General features: G+C 37.0%; 2 protein-coding genes across 3 annotated transcripts in view; one reads left to right on the forward strand and one right to left on the reverse strand.

Annotated features, from left to right (window-relative positions):
- kcnh6a (potassium voltage-gated channel, subfamily H (eag-related), member 6a) overlaps positions 1–17761 on the forward strand; it is a 34588-nt gene extending 16827 nt beyond the window's left edge. Inside the window, exons 7-16 of the mRNA XM_058768864.1 lie at positions 8069–8494; positions 10041–10458; positions 10759–10958; positions 11259–11511; positions 12561–12754; positions 12882–12978; positions 13064–13357; positions 14556–14739; positions 14835–15033; positions 16461–17761. Of these exons, the coding sequence (XP_058624847.1) occupies positions 8069–8494; positions 10041–10458; positions 10759–10958; positions 11259–11511; positions 12561–12754; positions 12882–12978; positions 13064–13357; positions 14556–14739; positions 14835–15033; positions 16461–16745 (2550 nt within the window). The 3' untranslated portion in view covers positions 16746–17761. The remainder of the gene's footprint in view (positions 1–8068; positions 8495–10040; positions 10459–10758; positions 10959–11258; positions 11512–12560; positions 12755–12881; positions 12979–13063; positions 13358–14555; positions 14740–14834; positions 15034–16460) is intronic.
- A 490-nt stretch (positions 17762–18251) lies between these two features.
- Positions 18252–23050, reverse strand: dcaf7 (ddb1 and cul4 associated factor 7). 2 transcript variants are annotated; one of them, XM_058768867.1, is made up of 7 exons: positions 22534–23050; positions 22062–22220; positions 21377–21488; positions 20865–20983; positions 20563–20772; positions 20350–20467; positions 18252–19473 (listed from the first exon to the last, which is right to left on the reverse strand). In XM_058768867.1, exons 1-7 carry the CDS (start codon positions 22669–22671, stop codon positions 19301–19303), a joined length of 1029 nt encoding a protein of 342 aa, XP_058624850.1. In that variant the 5' UTR covers positions 22672–23050; the 3' UTR covers positions 18252–19300. The 2 variants fall into 2 exon arrangements, with proteins under 2 accessions (XP_058624850.1, XP_058624849.1); XM_058768866.1 differs by having other exon boundaries at positions 18252–19476.
- Positions 23051–23594: the final 544 nt, after the last annotated feature.

The following is a 23594-nucleotide window of genomic DNA, read 5'->3' on the forward strand; positions in this document are numbered from 1 at the left end:
GAAACAGTTCTGTTCCCCTCGTTGTCCTGTCCATATAGATTTGAGCCACTCAAAAGATTTTTTAAATGTCTTGAAAGTGTGCTCACCACAGCTGCATTTATTTGATAAAAAATGCAGTACAACACTAATATTATAAAATATGTTTTCTATTTTCATATATTTTCAAATGTAATTTTTCCTGTAATGGCAAAACTGAATTTTCAGCATCCATTACTCCAGTATTCAGTGTCACATGGTCATTCAGAATTGTTTTTCAGGATTGTTTTATGAATAGAAAGTTCAGAAGAACTGCATTTATTTGAAATAGAAATATTTTGTAACATTCTGAATACTTACTATCACTTTTGATCAATTTAATGCATTTTTGTGAATTTAAAAGTATTTATTCAAATGAATAAATACAAAATCTTACTGACCCCAAACTTTAATTATGAAGGATGGGAAAAATCAAGGTCCAGTTTTCCTGCTTTCAATACAAATAAATTCATTTTAAATTGTTGTTATGCATGTTCAGTAAAAATGCTCTTAAGAATTATGTTTCTGCATGTTTTTGCAGTAAATATGCAGAATCATTTGACTAAATAAGCATGTGACATATGCATGCCACAGTGCAGCTGCAGAGTGCAAATCCATTGACATTGTGAATCCCAGAATATCAGTGCCAAGCATACAAAGTATAGACAGCAGTGACACTGTTCAATACATGTGCGTCATTTACACTCTCCACACAATTCTCTTTCTTTAAGCAATTACAATTTATTCACTGAAATGGAGATTTCCATTATTTTACTACTTGTTTTACACTAGAACATATTGTTAATACAATCACTAAAAAGTAAAAAAAAAAAAAACTTTCATTTCAAAAATATATTTTGTAGTTGTCTGAAGCAGAGATAAAGGGATTTCATAGACTACACTAGTTCAAATAATGTAATATGATAAAAGGCACTCAAAGAAGTCTGAGAAGTCTGTGTGAGATGTGCATCTTTTGCAGTGCCTGTATCAGATCTATATTCCGTCTACACAGTCTAATCATTACACAAATGGGATGGCCGTCGTCCGTTCCACACCTTTATATGTGTGTGTGTGTGTGTGTGTTTGTGTGTTTGCGTGCATGAGGAAAAAGAGAGCGAGTGTGAAAGGGCGGTGTTTCCCTGTGTCAGTGCTCTGTGTGTCTGTCTCAGCACGGCTCAGAGAATGCCACCATGAGCTTGAAACAGAAACTTAAGCCTGTAAGTACCATCCTTGCCTTGACCTTTATTTATCTCCTCTTCACCCACTCTCTATTTTCGTACCTTCGCTTCTTTGTGTTTCTCTTTCACTCTGTCTGATTTTCACCTCCCACACCTGGTTGGGGAAAAAAATGGGTCAGGACCAGGATGGATTTGACTGACAGTTGATGCCACTCACATAGATCACTGTTTATGGTGTTGTTTCAGTGTCAGACTCTGTTGACTTTTTGAGACTTGTGAGACATATGCAAACTGAGACGTGTTTTTGCCTGAGGTCGTGTCCCTTTATTTTGCCTCTGTCTTTATATCTTTGTTTTGTCTCATTGCCGTTCACCATGTGTTTGTTTTATTTGTAGTAGTGGTGTGTAATTACACGTCTTTGTTAGATTTTTGTTTGTTTTTCCATTTTTTTGATAAGTTTTTTTTGTTGTTGTTGTGGTTGCTTTAACATGTCCCTTTGTTTTGTTTTAGTTTGTTTGTAATTTTTTCGCTTTCTTTCGTTGCCCTTTCCCTTTTTGTTTCCATTTGTGTTAGCTTGTGAACACATCCTTTCATGCACCATGCTTTTGTTTTGCATGTTTAGGTGCAATGTTACATGCTAAAAGCTTCTTTTTTCACAAAGCTTCTTTTCAGAGAGCGGTGGAATTTTTTTTTTAATACAAACAATGTGTAGTATCAAAAAACACGTCATGGAAATGTTACACTGACCTTAGCTGTACAAGATAAAGCTGTTGGTGAAGTTTTGCACAGTGCATGCTTTACTTTTGTGTATTTGCGTGTGTGTGTGTGTGTGAGTTTGTGGCTGTAGTCAGCTTGCAGACAGTGAGAATGGATTTGCCTGGTTCCATCATTATGAAACAGAGTGTTAGATTATATCAATAAGCACGGATATCTCGCTCCAGTGAATTCGTGTGTGTGCATGTGAGCGCCTTCTGTCATTAGGATCTCTTCCGCACATGGAACTGAATGTGCATTCACACAGTGTGTTTGTGTGTGTGTGTGTGTCTGTGTGTTCGCAGTCATGTGCAGACTGATAAGAAAGGATGTGACTCCACATGATGAGTACATGTTGATACTGTTACAAAATATGTATAATGTATGCAGTGTTTTAAATATGAATAAGATACTCCAAGTGAGAATGGACATATTTGTTTTGAAGATTGCAGCTGTTCTGTGTGTGAACTGTGAATGACAGTTTTCAAGGCCACTGACTTCTTATTTTGCCACATGAAACTGAGTGTTATGACTATGTGTGCTTCTGTGGGAAAGGTTTTGCTGATAGCAAAATCTGAAATCACTTGCCAATGCTGCTTGTCAATAAGAAAAAATATGAATAAACATATAAAATAATGTCTGAATGGATATCAAGATTTATGTGGAGTGCAGGGGTAGAGTTAGAGTACAGGAAATATTAGCAGCTCGGTATAAAAACAGTAGAAGTCTATGGAAAGTCCCCCACCATAATCATTTATCTAGCGTGTGTGTGTGTGTGTGTGTGTGGAATGACGTGTAATGACAGATATGACTTTCTGAACAACTTACAACTTTTGGCAACAACTATTTACGGAGTGTAAAAAAGGAAGATGTTGTTTACACTGTGCAAATAGTGGTATATACTGTTTGCACCATAAAGAGCATCACACAGCATAGGTGCAAATACTCATAGATGCTATTCAGTACATAAAAGTAAAATACTTTTTTAACTAAAAGTTCTGAGCAGTGGTGGGCACAGTCAGTGAAAATCACATTAATCAACTGGTGACAACTTGCACTCAACTTAATGGTGACGAGACTCTCTCTGGAATGCTTAACTCTGATTGGTCAATCTTGATATTCATCAGTTAAATACTGCTGAGTAACTGCACAATTGACGGCTTATCCTAAAAACCTGTACCAGACATAGCTGTACATATGAATTAATAAAAGAATTATACCTCAAATTAATAGTTTATGCTGATTTATTTATTTGGTAAGAAGCTATATGTAAAGCAGACGCTGATAGTCATTAAGGCCAGTCAGTGTCCTGATCTCACGTTGGGGTTTATTTTCAGTACTGACTGTCCATTATCTCTTACATGTATCTGCTTGTTGTTAGAGACCTGCATGTAATCTGTACGTCTTCCTGGCTGTCTTTTAAGAGCTAGAACACATTTTGAACCCTTTCTGTGTTCAAGATTTTCGTTAATAGTTCCTTTGTCATTTTACTCAGTAGAGATCATATAGGTCGTATAAAAAGTTGTAGATCTGTAGTTAATCATCTGTTCAGGGTGTGAGATGATCTGTTTTATTACTATTTATTAACTAATAGTTTGGCTTCTAAAATTGTATATGCTACAATTTTTCAATCACAATACAATACAATTTTAGATACTCTGCAGAGCAATGGTATTTGTAAAGGCTGGCTACTGACATAAATTAGCTTGTTATTGCTACATTTTCATATGCTGTCTGCTTTTTTGGTACTTCTGAAATACATTTTAAAAAAACAAAAAACATGAAAAGACACAAATAATTTTACATTATTTATGCAAACTCCACAACAGATGCTGTCCACGAACTGATTTAAAACTAAACCACAAAAGTCTACCACAAATATATTTATTTGATGGAAAACTGAAAAAAAAAAAAAGCTTAGGGTTGAAATGTTTACTCTCTGGCCTGTTTGAACCTATTGCATATTGTACATTGTTATAGTACATTATAGTATTTATTAACATTTTTAATAAGCTTTTATTTTCAAATTTTGTTCATTTTGTTAGTTTTTGCTTTAGTCTTAGTTTTAGTACTTGAACTGGGCTGCATGGCAAAATTAGTTTATTATCTGATATTTACAAAGTAGAAATATTAGATGTGGTTGGATTAGATTTTATTTCAGATTTTATAAATGAACAAAAACAGTCTTAGTTTTAGTTAACAATAACAACAATTGCACTTTTTTTCACCGTGCTTGTCTAAAATAAAAATAAATAATTTTTATAGACCTTCATCAACCGTGGATTTTCAGAAGGGATTCTTGCTCCATGCACCTGTGGATGCATGTGTTCATCTTTTTTGAACATAAGAATTTGTTCTATGTTCCAAAATTGATTTAGACAGGCAAGGGCAGCAGCAATAACCTCTCATGCTGTACTTTGACAACTAATCGGTATGAGAGACTCTTTCAGCCTTTTTAGGTCTCATTTGGTTTGACCTGTTGGAAATGTTCCACACCCTCCCTCACCACTCCCTTTCCTGTCGATTTTTTTTCTGTAAATTGGTGCATTTAGGCAGTTAAGCCTGTTTGTTCAGCAATCCAGCTTTTTATTCCCTTGGATTCAGAAAGCTGGCATCATCCATCTATCCTGTACTGCTTTCTTTCTTAATTTAGATCCGGTGTGTTTGCATAGTATGTGTGTGGTAAAGATTACTGCGATTAAGTGTCTGTTTTTAGATAGAGTCTATGCAGTTTCTTCTGTTTCTGAAGAAATAGTTTTTCAGTGGATGTTGTGAGTCAGCATAACACCTTGGAGAACATGGACAAGGAGCCTCTAATTGTCGTACCGGTCAGTATTTATGCAGGATGCACATTAATGTTGTATTCAGAAATATTTGATGAATGTGTACATATGCAGAAGTATTTTCTCACGTAATTGCAAATGATATGGCTAATAGACAGAAACATTTATCATACATTTCTGTGATGCCAGCTTGAATAGTTGGTAAGTGGTGGCAGGTAAATAGGTAAATTACATTAACGCTCTATTCAAAGCTGTTATTTGCTTAAATGAAGCCATTCATCTACTTAAACTAAGGCAATTCTGTGCTCTGAAGTGCTAAAGAACCCTGAATTACATTCATAAAGTCTGAAATAAGAAAAATGCATGTCTTGTCACATCACTTGAGTGAAACTGCATAAGGCTGTGATTTGCATTAGGTTGTCATGTGTGCTGAAATTTGTATACAAGAAAAAGGAAGACTGACAAGCAAGTAATGCATAGTGTGCGTACTCATTTATGGGAGAAATCACTCATTAGGAAGAAAAAGTGCAATACTAGGTTTGAGATTTTATTATTATTATTTGAACATATATTTGAATACCATGGCAACATTATAGTCATTTACTGCTCTTCACTGTTTTGCTTACAAAATAGTTGTTTTCCATCCCAAAAGAACTCTTTCAGATCGACCAACTTTTTCCACATGACTGATGTTCAACGATCAACTTGTAGTTTCCATGGCAGCCAGTGGTTGCCATGGTCGTCTGTGTGAGCAGTAATCATGGGCTGCTAATGGTGTATTAAAGGAGTGATTTTCTATTGGGGAAAAGCTCGAGCAGAAAATAGGTCTCAGTGTGAAATAGTTCAGTGGATAGATACATATATATCCCACTGCTTGGTGCATGCTTGTTGACATAATGTCATTATGACATTTTGGTTCTGTTTATTTGGTCGTTTATTTTTGGGGGCTTTTTTGTCTCATTATTAGAGTTTTTCTTTCTTTTAAAAATGAAGGTTCTTTTTTGGCATCTATGGTTCCATGAAAAACCTTCAACATTCATGGAATCTTTCTATTGCACAAAAATTTTTCCCACAAAGAAAAAAGGTTCTGTTCACTAAATGGTTCTTTTGGGGAGCCAAAATGGTTCTTCTATGGCTTTGCTACGAGAACCCCTTTTTGGATCCCTTGTTTTAAAGTGCCATGGCCAGTGATTGATCTTTGATCAGAGTAGAGGGAGATAATGGAAAGCTGCAATGACGTGACAGAGGAGGCTGATCCAGTCCCCATTGCAGAGCCTCTCAGTAACACAATACAAACTCTAGCTATTAATGTCTGAGAGTGTGTGAATTCATAGTTGACTGTGAATGGTGAAGGGTGGATGTCAATAACATCAAACATCATTGTTTTTTGAGTGTCTTTTAACCCAACATCATGACGTCAAACCTGTGCCATAGGTGCCACGTTAACTGAATCAGGAATCCATCTCCAATATGTGTTATGCTAAATTACTGCTGTACGCCTCTAAGTGTTTATACTCAATGTTCAAAACAATTTTCTTCTGCAGGACACATGCAGTTTTATTTATTAACCACTAGAGTGCCAAAAGTTGCATAGTGTACCTTTTTAATTTTTCCTCTGTTTCTCACACAAAACTATTGTGACTTGAGAAGCACACAAGTCATATGGTTTATTATTGTGGTATTTTTATTGCGTGTTTAGTTAATTCTTCTTTTGGTTTTATGAATGAAGTAACAGCATACAGGTTTCAAGGGAGAATAAATAATGACAGACTCGTCATTTGGTTTGGATCTTTTTCCTATAGCGTTGCATTTGCACCGCTTCAAGCAGCGTGGTCGATTAACAGAGACAGACCCCCTGTGGCACGTTTCTTCACTCCGTGCCCTTTAAAATTTGATCTGGTCTGTAGGACGTGGCTGCTGCCCTTCCTTGTAATAATGGCACATGTGAAGAGGAAGAGGAGACTTAAGCACTGAAGAGCAAAGCATGAAATATGAACAGATGTCTGCATTTCACACAGAGTCTGAACATCTCTAAAGCTTGTGTGGGTTGAAATGGGATATGACAATACAGTTCAGACTCAAGAGCATTCAGTGAAATGTCTATTTCTTTAAAATGCTATCAAGATATCATCTGGTGTGCATTGTGTGTGTTCGTTTGGGTCTATTGAGGTATCTTCTGACATTTTGTACTGTCACTCATAGACTTAACCTTGTAGTGTGCATGTTTGTTTGTATAATTACATTTGTTTTGGGGACTGAATCATTGTACTAGATAAGTCTGCGTTCACAACACTAGTTATGTTTCCAAAAAGTTGCGAATTCTTCACTGTTTCCATCCCATGCGTTTAAGAGAATAAAATCGTCATTTCTTGGGAAACTGGTGAAAAGTATTAAATGCCTGTCTCTTTTTTTTCCTACATGCGCCTCAGAGCGCACAGACGAAATGCAATAACAAACGCTGTCGTGTTATCTTGTGTTCAGTTGCCTGATGTTTGGGAACACAGTCCTGTGAGACAGTTAGGGGATGTGATAATACCAAATAATTCTGATGAAGGACTTTGGCTCAGGCATTTCAGAATTATTAAATAACATTTGAGATCGGTGTGCTGGTTAGTTCAGTTATCCAATCACAAGTTCTGTTTCATTTATTTTATAAATGTGATTCTGTTGTAGTTTGTGCATGTCTTGTTATTGGATTAAAACAATTTTCAGCTCAATTGAGCGCATAAGCTTTTTATGCACATCTTGGCACTTCCATCCAGTGCTTTTTATGCAATATCCCAAAATTTGCATAATAATAGGTGAATGAAAACATAGCTATTGTCACTAATTTCATGCTTTTAAGAATCCTTCAAATAAAATCAGCTACTTGAAAACATCTACTATAATATAATAAAATATAATGCAATTTATGTATCCACAAATTTCATTTTAATATAAATTTTTAGTAATTATGTTATGCACTTTTGTCATGTTTATTACTTAAAAAAAAAATATTACTATTTAAATTTAATTTATTTCAGTTTAAGTTTACATTTTCATTTAGTAACTTTAGTGTTTAAAGTTCAACAGCATTTCTAATATTTTTTGTATTTCTAATCTAATATTTACTTTTTATTTCAGCTTTATTTCAATTAGCAAAAACATTTTTAATAGTTTAAGTTTAAGTCTACCCTGTCCCGATGGTGTAGTTATAATATAATATCTGCAAGCAAAACTGTCGACGAATGGTCCATGCTAACCTTGACCCCTTGCATATATTTAATTTCAATTAAAAACACTCCTTGATGTCCTCTGATCGTGTGGTTCATTAACCTCTCTCTTTCATTCTCTCCCCAGGTACTGTCACTCGGAGCAGATGTGCTTCCTGAGTATAAGCTTCAAGCTCCACGCATCCACAAGTGGACCATCCTCCACTACAGCCCGTTCAAGGCAGTATGGGACTGGATCATCCTGCTCCTGGTGCTCTACACGGCCGTCTTCACGCCCTACTCGGCCGCCTTCCTCCTCAACGAGCAGGAGGACGAGAGGAGGCGCACCTGCGGCTACACCTGCAACCCCCTCAACGTAGTGGACCTGGTGGTGGATGTCATGTTCATAATCGACATCCTCATCAATTTCAGGACCACTTATGTCAACCACAACGACGAGGTGGTCAGCAATCCCACTCGCATCGCTCAGCACTACTTCAAGGGCTGGTTCCTCATAGACATTGTGGCTGCCATTCCCTTCGACCTGCTCATTTTCAGATCAGGTTCAGATGAGGTGAGGGTTGTCACATGCTAGCTAGGTGGTACACTCTCAGAAATAAAGGTACAAAAGCTGTCACCGGGGCGGTACCTTTTCAAAAGGTACATGTTTGTACCTAAAGGGTCCATTTTGGTACCTTAAAGGTACATATTAGTACTTGGTGTACATATTTGAACCTAATAGGTACAAAAGTGTACCTTTTGAAAAGGTACCGCCCCAGTGACAGCTTTTGTACCTTTATTTCTGAGAGTGTATATTAATCAATATTATGTTTCAAATGCACAAAACAGAACAGAGCGTACAATTGTTAAAGTTTCTAATTTTAGAAGAATCATTTAGAATAATCAATGAATCATCTAGAATATTGATTGCAGTGTAATAATGTTGATTGCGCTTGTTATATCGACCTGTAGATGCTGCTATATTGATGATGTATACGGTAAAGGTGAAGGTCACTTCCACAAAGTTGGGTTGGACTATATGGAAAAACAGCTATTACAATGGTTCTTACTACTTAACGATTACAGAAGTATGTGATTTGATCTGCCATTTTATCTCATGAAAAACAGAGTCCGATTATAGTCATTTATTTTTCTTTTATATAATGTATAAGTATATAATTATATAATATATAAAGAGAACAGTTTAGAAGTTAACATACTATTTTTTTTTATATCTTTTTTCCATGAAACACAAAAGGATAATTTTTAAATAACATTCTAATCACTCTATTCCATATAAAGAAAGTGAAGAAAAATGACAAATAAGCATCATAAAAGTAACTTCTGACTTGTGAACTTGATTATAAGTCTTCTTAAAGGGATAGTTCACCTGTTAATGAAAATTCGGTCACCATTTACTCACCTTCAAGCTGTTTTAAACCTATATGAGTTTCTTTCTTCTGTGGAAAATAAAAGAAGATCTTTTGAAGAATAGAATGAAGAAAAAGTTGATGGTCCCCATTGACTTCCATAGTATGGAGAGAGAAAAAAATAGTATGGAAGTCAATCGGGACCATTAACTGTTTGCTTACCAGCATTCTTCAAAATGTCTTCATTTTTGTGGAAGAAGGAAGAAATTCTTGCAGTAAATGATGACAGAATTTTCTTTTTTGGGGTGAACTATCCCTTTAATCCATATGATAGGTTTGTATGAGGAACAAATCAAAATTTAAGTCTTGAATCTTTTGAGTCGAATCTTTTTTCGTTCACAACACTGGTCTGAATGATTTATTTGATCCATTCTTGAATTCAACTTATTGACTCAATGACTGCAGTTCACAGGTCACTAGAGGAAAAATGATTGGTGAATAATGATTTGTTCCTCACATAAAGCCATGCAGTCACTTCAGAAGTCAATTTAACATTAGTTTTTCATGTTTTTTAAGCTTGACAGCTCAAGTCCTTGTTCAGTTTTAATACATGTATAGAAGGTGGAAGGGCTTCTTCAGAGATTCCCCTTTTGTGTACCATGGAAGGAGGTCATGAATATAATTCTGTCGCAATCTTGCAGACTAAATAAAACTGCAAACTAATTAATCCTCTCAAACTCGTCCTTCCAGCCTCAAACCACGACTCTGATTGGTCTTCTAAAGACTGCACGGCTGCTGCGATTGGTGCGAGTAGCGAGGAAACTGGACCGATACTCTGAGTATGGCGCGGCGGTGCTCTTCCTCCTCATGTGCACCTTTGCCCTCATCGCTCACTGGCTGGCATGCATCTGGTACGCCATTGGCAACGTGGAGCGCACCAGCTCTGCCCGTATTGGAGGCATGAAGATCGGCTGGCTGGACAACTTGGCTGACCAGATTGGCAAACGTTACAATGACAGCGATTCCCTCTCCGGCCCCTCCATCAAGGATAAATATGTAACTGCACTGTACTTCACCTTCAGTAGTTTGACCAGCGTGGGATTTGGAAACGTCTCTCCCAACACCAACCCTGAGAAGATTTTTTCCATTTGTGTCATGCTCATTGGCTGTAAGTGCGCTACATTCATTATTTATGTTAGGCATGACAACTAAGGCTTCACTGGGAACTTCAACAACTTGAACATTAATATACATTACTGTACAAAGTTCTGGGGTCATTAAGATAGTTTTGATTACAAATTAAATGCAGCCTTGGTGAGCATAAGAGATTTTATTCAAAAACTAAAAAAAAAAAAAAAAAAAATCTTACTGATCCCAGTCTTTTAAATGGTAGTGTTTATATTATAAATAATATTTGTTTACACCATGCTCTTGGCTGATGATAATCTTTGTTCTTCTTTCTTTCCAGCCCTGATGTATGCCAGTATCTTTGGCAATGTGTCAGCTATAATTCAAAGGTTGTATTCAGGCACAGCTCGCTATCACACTCAGATGCTACGTGTGAAAGAGTTCATCAGGTTCCATCAGATCCCAGGAGGACTTCGACAACGACTAGAAGAGTACTTCCAGCACGCCTGGTCCTATACTAACGGCATTGACATGAACGCTGTGAGTTACAAACACACACATAATCTTCAAATATACCTGAAATATTACATGAATATACTTTTATACAGTGCCCTATATAATGTTCAAAGTATGGTGAGAGGGCTTCCGGACCCCTCATATGTGTTATTAAACTCCCGTAAGAATAATCATTTAAATTTTTTTTCAATGTTTTGATTTATACTTAATATGCTACTTTTTTTTAACTCGGACAATTTCTGGGATTTAATTCAAATGTGAAAAATATTGTACATCTTTAATGTTGCATAAATGCATAATGTTTTCTCATGTGTCCTGCTACAGGTATTGAAGGGTTTTCCGGAGTGTCTGCAGGCTGACATCTGTCTGCATCTGAACCGCAGTCTGCTGCAGAACTGTAAGGCATTCCGGGGGGCGAGCAAGGGCTGTCTGCGGGCTCTGGCTATGCGTTTTAAGACCACTCATGCCCCACCCGGTGACACTCTGGTGCACAATGGAGACGTATTAACTGCACTGTATTTCATCTCTCGCGGCTCCATAGAGATCCTCAGAGAGGATGTGGTCGTGGCTATTTTAGGTTTGACCACTTTCTAGTTCTGTCTGTTTTATTTTTGGATTTTCTTTCCCCACCTTTTATTTATTTCAACCCGCTCCAGCTTGAAAACTAGAAACTGCTGCCTTAACTTTAGTAAATGCATAGAGATTTTATTAGTGATTCGAGCTTGATACTTCACATTTATTGTTTTGCTCAGAAAGCTGACATAACTGTATCTTGCTTTTTACTCTCTGTTCATTTATTTCAGTTTACACTACTGTTTAAATATTTGGGGTTGGTAAGATTTTTTTATGTATTTGAAAGGAGTTTCTTATACTCAGCAAGTCTGTCCAAAAATACAGTAAAATCAGTAATATCGTTACATATATTGTAATTGACACTGGAACAGTTTTCTATTTTAAATGCGATTTTATAAAATCTAATTTATCAGTATCTCCAGAAATCATTTTAATATGCTGATTTGGTGCTTAATAAACATTTCTTACTATTATCAATGTTAAAAACAGTTGTGCTGCGTAATATTTTTGTAAAAACCGTCTTTTGTTTGTTTTTTTCCAATATTCTTTGATGAATAGAAAATTAAAATCAACAGCATTTATTTCAAATAGGAATTATTTGTAGAGTTATAAAGGTCTTCCTTGTCACTTTTGATCAGTTTGATGCATCCTTGCTAAATAAAAGTATTAATAATAATAATTTCTTTAAAAAAAAAAAATTGACCCCAAATGTTTGAATAGTAAGTGTACGTATTCCAGTGAAATTTACAAACACATTCCCTTATGAAAGTTAAAACAATGACTGGAGATTAATACTCAGAACTAAAAGGATTGTGTCATAGAGGATCTGTTTTCTAGGGTGGTCCATCCTGTCAGCAGTGTAGGGTCCCAAAAATACAGTAGCCACACTAAAGTGCAGCTTTATAGTGCCCCTTAGTGGTTGAACTCTTTTGAATGTTGTATTAATACTCAGCATTACATGAAGCCTATTTGGCACCCAAATGTGATGCTATTCTTTCTATATTTCTTCTCTAATCATTCCAACTCCTGCCTCTCTTTCTGGTTCCACTGTAGGTAAGAATGATATTTTTGGGGAGCACATTAGTCTATATGCCAGGCCGGGGAAATCAAGTGCGGACGTGAGGGCTCTGACGTACTGTGACCTGCACAAGATCCTCAGAGACGACCTGCTGGAAGTGTTGGACATGTACCCCGATTTCTCCGACAGCTTCTGGAGTAACCTAGAGATCACATTCAACCTTCGAGATGTAAGCCACTCAAACTCTCACAATACAGAGGAAATAAATGTGTGTTTTTGACAATAGCGAGTTATTATTTGTGTTTCTGTACATGTTTTCTGTAATTATGTGAGTTACTGAAGCTTGTGTGTATCAGGCAGACAGAATCATGCATGCAACCCCAAGCGAGGACTCAGATTGTGGGTACCGTCGGCCCAGACATCGGAGGAACCCCTTACAGCGAAATCGACCTGGTAAGTGTGCCAATCTAGTCCAGGACGGCCACACAAATGATACAACATACTATTCTGAGTCTCTCTTCTCTCTTACATCACTAAGATGGGATGGACCGAGATGGGATGGACACTTACCCAGTCCAGTCCTGTTCACCTGTGGGCAACCACCGGGGGGCAATACCGCTCTCACAATGGGATGAGTTATGCAGCAATACCAGTGCTGCTTCCTTGTCCAGTGAGGAGGACATGAAGCCCCTGGTATCTGGCCGAGGGGAAATGTACTCGCCAGGGACAGAGATGCAAGAATACACCCCCTCTGCAGTCAGCCTCATGCCCTCCGGCAACAGCACAGCTTCTGCCATGGGAGGACCGCTGGGAGGGACACATCCGTACACAGGTAGCATGATTAGGTTTGGTGCTCCCTGAATCATTGTAGGCTGAATATAATATCAGGCCAAGTTCATAAAAAATATGCTCCTGTGGGGACCTTTTTGCAAAAAGGGTGTTACATTGCTTGTTGGACATTTCGCAGCAGTTAAGTGAAATGTCCAGTGAGTGGCGCTAAAAAGACTGTTTAGTTTTCTCTGATCAGATAAACGTGAATGTGTAAATGTATTTTTTCTTTATGTTTGTTCATGCATATATTGCAGCAGTTCGGAAATGAAATGTACAGTGAGTGATGTTAAAATGTTAATGCTCTCTCGCATTTGAAAATAGTGTACCCCCTAAGATAAACTCAGACCTAAACTTAAACTATGTTGTTAAAGAAAGAATACGTGAGATAAAAACGCATTTGCTGAAGCAACTGTGCTATTTCACTTATTTTTACGGAGCTTAGCTTTGAGCATAGCTTTTTGTTGTTAAACCGTGTTTTATGGGATTTGCGCTTTCCATCACAATTGCAGCGTTGTACCAGGTGCGCTAACGAGAAAGCTTACTATGTCAGAAAGGCCATACATATGGAGCTGGGTTTGTGATGTGAATATTAAAATCTTTTACAAATCATGAGTTGTTTACAGCTGATTAATTAATTAAGCTGACTAATATTGTGCGAGGAACCATGCGAAAATGAAAATTTCGATTCGTTAATTGATAATCTGCCCCTTAATCAAAATTTGTGGGAAAACAAATAAAGATTGTTGGTGTTTTACTGCCACAAGTGTTCAATTCTTGCATAATATGCCATGACAAAGACATGGAAGAAAGGGGCGGAGTTCAAGTATATTAAATTATGGGAAAATTTTGCATACGTCACCAAAGAGAATTTCACTGGAAGATCCAGTTATGACATTTTGATAAAAAATTGCAATGTCCAAAAAATTGTAAACATAAGATCTAAGACATGCATTTAAAAAGTGGACAATGAATTTTAATTTCATGCCAACTTTAAAAAGTATGCAGTTTAACATAGCCAGCCAGTATGTACGTTTTGTAATTGGTAGAAGTATACAGATTGGTGTTCAGCTACTGTTTATGTTTTTTCTGCATATTTGTGATATTTTATAATCATTTTAGTCTTCTCCATCTTTAACTTGTCTGTTACTCTGTATCTTTCTGTTCCTCTTGATCTTTCCTCTCATTCTTCATCCATACAGCGGCTCCTCTGAACGTATCGGGGTTATTCGGCTATTTGCCCGACCGCAGGGCCAGTCAGTACTCAGAGAGTCAGAGACGGTCCTCTGCAGTGCAGGCCTGCTACCACCATCACAGCCCCTGTGTTGAGGACAGACCGAGTCAGCTGCAGGCGCGTCTGGAGCTGCTGCAGTCGCAACTCAACAGGTCTGATATCCAGAGGACAAAAAAAAAACAAGCTTTTAATGGCAAAGTCTGCATTTGCCTTAGAACTCCAATTTTTTCTCTCTCTTTCTCTAAAGACTGGAGACCAGGATGACGGCTGATATAAATGTGATCCTGCAGTTGCTGCAGAGGCAGATGGCACCTGTACCCCCTGCCTACAGCGCTGTTTCCCCTGAACCGCTGGCCCACCCCGCTCATCCCACCAGCCTGTACACCTCAGCAACGCACAGCACGATGCCATCTTTACAGATCAATGACAGTTCATCACCAGGAAAGGTAGGTTATCATGTAAACAATGAGAGAAGAACGTTGGTTTGTAATCCACACATTACATAGATGAACAGTAGATGCAGTATCCACCTTATTTTTCAATGCAGAAGTAAGCTGTTTTCTGTGAATGTGCAAGACTTGCGGTTCATTAGCTGCTTTAGGGAAATAACTAGAAGAGTAACAAAGTGCAGTAAACAGTTTGCACTACAAACCACTGTGTTCATAATAAGATAATACATTAAAATAATATGGTAAGACACACTGGTTTGCAATATCAAGCAGCAAAACAAGTTGTTTTGTACAAGCTGTTTTTGGAAGCAGATGAGACCGGAAGCTAGACACTTTACATTTACAAATGGCCATGTCCACTCTTAGGGTGGATAAGGAGGACAAAACAGACCACTACTATAAAAATGAATATGCTGGATGTATTTCCATCTCTTTTTCATGTTCAAATATATAACAATCCTTTTTCAAGGGAAACTAAGCAGGCTAAGATAGTTGTTACTATAAACTAGGGCTGCATGATATATCGCATGCAATATTTAATGCACATCTTGTCAGTAAAGCCGGTTCTGTAATGCGATATATATCGTGCAGCCCTACTATAAACACAATGTTTTTCAAAATGTAAAAACATTTGCTTTTAAATTGTAATTTGTACCAAAGCTAAAATAAATTATTAAAATATACATAATAAACTATATTATAAACTTGAATGGTAACTTGATTAACTTGATTAACTTTCACAAAACTATATGCAAATGTATGGGCTTTTAACAGAGTAAAGGTGTCATAATTATCCTCGTGATTTTTGATTCTTTTGACTAAAGCTACAATAAATACGTATAAATATACATATATTATACTAAACTAAAATGTACATATATTAATACACTATTAGATATATATTATATTTATAAACCATCATTTCATGATTTTTGACAAAAATAACTATAACAATAAACAAAAACACTTAGATTTTTTTTAATGAAAAATAACAATACATATAATTTTGTAAATATTACATTACACACATTTAATAAAGCTGTACAAAAAAACAAAAAACAAAACACTTCAAAAAAATTATTAAAAATGCGTTTTCTCTCAAATTTCCTGCAGCCCCCCTAGCACTTTCTTGCAGGCCCCTGGGAGTCGAGAGACCCCACTATGAAAACCCCTGCTGAACAACTTCAGTTTTGTAGAGAAAACTTTTTTTTTGGAGATTTCCAATTTTCGTGTTCAAGTAGATAGGAGCTTTACTTGCATGACTAGTGTTACCAAGATGACGGCGAGTAAACTGACATCGGTAATATAGTGATGGTCACCAACAAAGACTGACCTCTGTGTTCTTTCATTATCAGCAGTCTAGATGAATCTTTGTGGTGAGCATGTTGCATGTCTGTATTGAACCGGACCTGTTTTATCCACAGAGCCCTGACTTGGACAGCTTCAAGGAGAAGTCTCCAGACTCTTTGTCCAGTGGGATCCATCTAACAGTTGCCTCCAATGACACCATGTCCATGTCCCCAGAGACAGAGCTGGCTGTGCCCACAGGACTGAATCCCCCCGGAGAGCCTCATCTACAGCCTCCTGGACCGCTGTGTAGAAGCCTGCGCTTCCCTTCACTCCCGGACAGTCTGGAGAGTCCGAGCACGCTGGAGAGATCGCCAGAAATCCAGAGGCACGTGTCCGATCCAGTCTTACCTGGAAGCTAGAGGCCAAAAACAGACTACTGTCCGTTCCGTCCGTTCTGCAATAAATGTATTCATGTTACTTAGTTAAAAGGGCGTCCAGTAGAGAAACCGGTGACTGTAGTTTTCTCTGAATCTCTGAGGTGTTTTGTCTCATATCCCTTCTCATTCAGAGCAGGATTTCTTCCTCTGATACGAGAGCATTTGGTAACACCTCGCGACTTTTGTGTTATTGAATATGAACAGAAGCATAGTGGGCAATAAAGACAAAGTCAGAGTCAAAGAGAAGATTCTACATTATGATCACCTGCCACCATCATGTAATAATTGTACATTTTTGTCTTTCTGTTTGAGATTTGCCATTACATACTAAACCTCATCTTGTCTTCTTGTCTGCTGAGATTCGGAGGTTGGATCCTCTGAGGAAATGACACATACAGTATACCTTGGGCTTTCAATGTATAATGAGTTGCTTGTGTGTACTGATATTGCAATGTGCAAAATTTTCTTTTCAGTGTATAGATTTTCTAATTATTTACTATTATAAATATATATATTTTTGTGTCAGGTTAGGTGTTTGACCCAAATCTAATGTATTAGCCTACTACATCAAATGATGTTATGACTGGCACAAAAATGAAGCTTTGTATATTTGGATTCACAGTTACCAAATAGGCATGAATTCAGGGCTATGAAATGATCTTTCTCACTGAAGTGGTTGTTGTAACTGCTGATGGGTCGTGTGACTGTGTGTGTGTGTGTGTGTGTGTTAAGATGTGTGATCTTTTGGAAATGTGATCACTGAATTTGAAAGAGAAGACTACTCAATCTTGACGTTCTGTTTGGAGAAAGTGAAGGACTGTTTTTTTGTAAATCACTTTTTGAGATGAAATCAGTGTAAAGTTTGTTTTACCTCTGCAATGTAAGCAGATGAATGTATGTAAAATGATTGGAAACCTTTATTGGACTGTGAAGGTTTCCAAAAGCACACAATTATTATTTTTTAGATTAAATATTTATAAAGGAGTACTAATGTTGCACTGGGTTTAAGATATCAATATTCTTGGTCTCCTTTTCATAATTTTTTACTTTTACTAGGGATGCACTAATATTAAAATGCTCTATACTAACAAGCTAATAATTATTTTAATGTTATAAGCAGTGTTATTTTAGCATTTTTATATACTATTATAGAATTTTTCAGCGATAGCATCCCTGGTTATAAATGATAATATTAAATATTAAAATATGTAGTATAAAAATGGCTATTCATTTAGAAATTTGTGAAATTTTACATTTAAGTGTTCTTAAAAATAAACTTAATAGTGAGCATTAGATGATGGCAAATTTAACCCGAACACAGAAAAAAAAGGAAATGAGCATGCAGCATTAAATATCCAGTATCTAACCAATAAAATAATCTCTAATATCAGCCAATAACCAGTTTTGTCTTGATACGTTGTACATCCATAAAAACGAGTTGACCGGCCTTTACATGATTAATTAACACAGAACGCTTTATGAAAGAACAAGAGTTTATTAAGTGAGTTTATTAATAGAAAAGCATCATGGCTGGACACACACAGAACTACTTACATTTAAACACTCTCGTCTAAGAGTGTGAGGTGAGGATGAGGATCCCACACAGCCTTGCAAACTCACTTTTGATTCGACCGAAAAGTGTGGCGTTACTACAACATTTTTGCGTAACAACAGAAGTTTCATGGATCGACCAAATGACTCGCAATGCAAAGTTATTCTGGAAAAGTGACACTTTTGTCCTACCTTGTACATAATATTTATATATGTATACAGTACACATTTCACTTCGAGCACAAGCATGCTGAAAGGGGACTAACTTTTTTTTAATGAAAAATAACATGGGGGGGAAAAATATTACGGGAACTCTCAGTAATGCATCTTTAAATGAAAAAGACATTGCCCACTCAAACATTGATTTCAACAGCGCAACTAACCGCTATGTGAGTCGTGAGCGTGGCTGAGGAACAATTATGAATGTTTTGCGGTGACGTCAAGCATTTTATCTCCATACTATCCGGTATTTAAGTTTCCAAGGATACAAAAAAATGGCACCTTTCTGAAATGAAAAATTATGTATTAATCTTTGAAGTAAGTAATTACATCTTAATAAAATGGTAGTTTTATATTGTCCATGTTGGCAATTTTACATCTTTCTGATCCTAGTTTTCCAAAATGTTTTTTACCGGTCAAACAGAATAAACGTGTATCTTTCCTTACACAAATGGCCATACAATCATAGTAATTACAGTTGTGTTTAAGATCCCATTATGAGGACTCTGGGACACCGGCAAGTAGGAAAACAGACAAATATAATATATTGTGCAGAAACACAGATACTCATTCACACGTCTTCATTCTCCCAGACAAAAGTTGCACACACATTGTTCAGACTGTTGTTCCCATTGGCCCGTTCATACAGTTTCCTGCTTGAAACCACCAGACCTCAGGAACTTTAGAAAACAAGTCTCTGCTCCATGAAAGACTCTCTTCCAGCAATGCTGCCTGTAGGAGGCACAAAGGCGCTTTAAGCCTCGGCTCTACACCCGCAGGATCTCCAGACAGTTGTTGTAGCAAATGGCAATCCAGTCGGGCTGAGTGGAGGCCCACTGCACGTTATTGATCTCTCCCTCGGCCGTGTAAGCCAGGATAGGGTCCTCGATGGCCCGCGGCATCTGCTGGATGTCCCAGATCAGTGCCTGGTGATCGTCCGCTACAGTGGGATTTAAAAGAAAAGGGGGCCAAGTAAAGAAGACTTGTATGAAATGGCAGTCTCACTGCTGCTATAGTCTAATACTGACCAAACGAAAACAGAACTCACACAACTGGACCATTTAAGAATTCAAAACTATTGCATGTGTAAACCATTTAATGCATGTTTATGTGTAAGTTAAAGTTTGATTTGAATAATATATTAGTAAATGCTTAATTGAATATGTGACCCTGGACCACAAAACCAGTCATAAGTAGCACGGGTATATTTGTAGCAATAACCAAAAATACATTGTATGGGTCAAAATTATCGATTTTTCTTTTATGCCAAAAATCATTAAGATATTAAGTAAAGATCATGTTCCATGAAGATATTTTGTAAATTTCCAAGTGTAAATATCAAAACTTAATTGATTTTTTGCACCCTCAGATTCCAGATTTTCAAACAGAAACTCGGCCAAATATTGTTCCTAACAAACCATACATCAATGGAAAGCTTATTTATTCAGCTTTCAGATGATGTATAAATCTAAAAATTGACCCCTATGACTGGTTTTGTGGTCCAGGGTCACATATTTATTAAAAAAAATGCCTTAGAAGAATTTTTTTGTTAGCTCATGTAACCTTTTATTATCAATGTTGAAAACAGTTGTTCTGCTTAATGTTATGTAAAAAAAAAAAAAAAAAGTAAAAGTAAAAGCATTGATTTCCCTGAAAAACAATTTTTACCCCATATATATATATATATATATATATATATATATATATATATATATATATATATATATATATATATATATTTTACACATACACACATACATACATACATGCGTTGTGTGTGTTTGTGCATGTGTATGTAACCGGGCTGGTTTCTAACCTGCTGTACATATGTGACAGGAGGAGTGGGGCGCCCATGCGATGCCATTCACACAGGCACGATGATTATTGAGACGAGCCACAGGTGTGCACGGCACACGCACATCCAGAATCACCACCTGACAAAAATAAAACATTGGATGGCAAAAATAAGGGACATGAGGAAAGATGGAGACAAATATGTTAATACAGTAAGAGGGACTTAAAGAGAGACCTCCATGCCATCCATGGCCATAGTGGCCAAGTAGTTGGGGTCCTGTTTGTTCCAGCACAGGCGCAGCAGCGGGTGATGTTGAGGGTCCTCATAGATGATGGTGCTGTGCTCCAGGTGTCGCAGATCAAACATGCGCACAGATCCGTCTGCTCCCACAGACGCAAACATATCGCGACCGCCACCCGCACGGCTGAATGCGATGTCATACACCTGAAAGCCAATGAAAAACACTTTTATACAGAGAACGCTACTAACTACACAATTCTGAAGAATCTGAAGCACTAGGGTGAGTTTTTCCTCACCTCCTTGTCATGAGCAATTAGCTGTGTTTTGACATGGCCTGACACCAGGTTGACCCTTCCTAGGACCTGTCCTGTCTCTAAACCCCAGATCGTGCAGGTAGTATCAATACTAGACGTGCCTAAAAACAGAAAACACACATACATGAAACCCTGACCATCTTTTGAGTGGCAAACATACAAATGTGCAAAACATACATTTTTCTCCTAAACAAGTGATTTTTTAGCAACATTCTTATAAACTACTTCTATTTTAAATTAGCTTATAAATTAGTCCATTTAGTTGCCAAAATGCAAAAGTAACATTTAAATTTTTGTTTTTAAGTGCAAGGATTTTATTTAATTTTTCTATTTAAATTGTATATATTAAGCATTTATTAAATATATGTTTTTTAAATACCTTTTGTATTTTTTTTTGTAAAATATATGTTTTCTATATTTATATTTGCTGTATTTCACTTAACACAAATGATTTTAAATAGCTTTAGTTAATGGTCACAATTGTGGGCTCTCACCCAGAAGATTGGGATCCACTTCATTCCAGTCAAAAGATGTCAGAGGTGCACAGAAATCAGAGTTCTTGTTATTATTCAGGAGACACTCCAGACGGGTCTCTGTGTCATTCACCTGACAACAAAATACATACAGTTCACTTATTTCATTATATATATATATATATATATATATATATATATATATATATATATATATACACACTGCGTTTGCAATTTTCTACAGTTCTGTTACAGTATTAAAGCTAGGGAGTCCCTGATCATTTCAAGTTACATCAAAAATTACCCTATTAACTTTCTTAACACACATTCCTGGTCTTATTGTAAACTATTGTTAAGTGCACATTTATTTGAAATATAGAGACATCTCACCATGAAATCAATTATAGATGGATTCAATCGAGCCAGATTGAGAAAATAATGCCATGAAAATGTATAGCTATTGGTTAATATATGACATCAGTGGAAAAGGAAAACCACATCAGAGGAACAGCATATTAAGCATTTAACAAAGTTATTACATTTGAACAAAATTGATGCATTTAGATTTTTTTGGAATGCACCAATGCATGTTCACAGCAAGACCAAGAACCAAAATGCACCAAAATGTCAATTTTCATCTCATGTTGGCTTGTGCAGTGCAGTCAAGCACGAACACAGTCTAATGTGTAACAGAACGTGTACATACCCTCCAAATGCGCAGATAGTCTCCGCTGGTGGCCAGCAGGTCTGGATAGACACCCTTGGTGTCAGGGATCCACATGATCTTGGTGGTTGGGTACGGATGATCGAAGGTGTTCCTGCATACAAACTCTGAGCTCTCCTCCTCAAGACCCACCAGCTGGACCTGAACATCACAAAACAAGCAGCTGATGCAACCATGTCCATCTACTGCATCCATAAAGATGAGGAGTTCTGACAGCTATCAAACGTTTATCCACAAGCAAGATACAATAAGTCAAGCACCACACGATTTATCTGAGAGTGTTCTCAAACTCTATGGGTGACCTCTGTGACCAACACACTATCAGCTCTCGTTCATCTGCATCTGCTACTATACATGTTTTCAAGCATACTTCTATATATGACAGCAACACAAAACAAAGTCGAGACATAACACACAGCGATCCTGGATGTCTTGGTGTCACGCAGCTGTTTACCTTGTTGTTATATTCCTCGACGAAGCTGCCGAGCGCCAGGCGAAAGCGCTTGTCTGGTCTGACGCTCCAGTTCATGGCATAGACGGTCCATGGCGCCTCGTATTTGTAGATCTCTTTTCGTTTACCGTGCAACGACATGTTTCAATCCCTCGATCGGACCGGTGAGAATCAGTTAGAAATGGGTCGTTAACAATACCTAGATTGGCAGCGATGACTGAAAAAGGCTCTTTCAGCGAGAAAGATGGTCTTGTGTTTGTGCAGCGCGAGACAAAGAGAATGTCACAACAATCCCCTCCGCAACGGCCGCGAAAACAGCGAGCTGCGCTCTGCGACGACACAAAACCTGCTTAGTGAAGCGCAAAGATCCCCATCAAACACTCAAGACTGTGTGTAGCTAAAGACCCATGTTTTTGCTTAGTCCCAATGGTTTTAATTCTAACTTTAGAAAGCCCCAAATAGGCCCGACCGCTCAACGGCGCATTTGGTCTGAGGATGTGCGTGTTTCAAAATAAAAGTCCTCGATAGAAAATGGGGGCTGCTGAGGTTATTTATAGATTTATGTTGCTACTTGATCGTTATACCTTCCCATCGTGTTGGGCAGAGTTTCATAATTTTTCAGCAATTCCATTTAGCCTTGAAAAGCAACAAACTGTACAATAGATATCAACTGTGACTCAAGATATAGATAAATATTAGTAAAAAAAAAAAAAATCCTGAAGACCTAAGATAAATAACAGATTTCAGAACTAATTTTAAGAAAAAATAAAACAAGGGTTAATAACAAATATGGATGTCCGAGATACAATAAATAAATAAATAAATTCAAACTCATGTGCCGAGCCGTTAGAAATGTAATAGTATTTACATTGGCTTCAGAGAGTATCAGCGTTTATACAGGTTTTTTTTTTTCTTCAGTAATAATGAATATAGTTTCTTGGGATTACCGTCTGTCTAACTTAACCGTCAAAATATCTCATATGTGAATGTATTAAAAACATAATATTATAACAGATTTTATAACAGATATAATTTAAATATAATAAATTAATTGTATCAATAAT

This window comes from Onychostoma macrolepis, chromosome 03, assembly GCF_012432095.1.
Source record: "Onychostoma macrolepis isolate SWU-2019 chromosome 03, ASM1243209v1, whole genome shotgun sequence".
In the NCBI taxonomy this organism is placed as follows: Eukaryota; Metazoa; Chordata; class Actinopteri; order Cypriniformes; family Cyprinidae; genus Onychostoma; species Onychostoma macrolepis.

What these genes read in the sequence shown, in the direction of transcription:
- dcaf7 (XM_058768866.1), bottom strand. Translation starts at nt 22,671, where the DNA reads ATGTCGTTGCACGGTAAACGAAAAGAGATCTACAAATACGAGGCGCCA. An exon ending in AGTGGATCCCAATCTTCTGG is followed by an intron (nt 20,984 to 21,376) that starts GTGAGAGCCCAC and finishes TTCTGTTTTTAG; the next exon opens with GCACGTCTAGTATTGATACT. An exon ending in TGGCCATGGATGGCATGGAG is followed by an intron (nt 20,468 to 20,562) that starts GTCTCTCTTTAA and finishes TATTTTTGTCAG; the next exon opens with GTGGTGATTCTGGATGTGCG.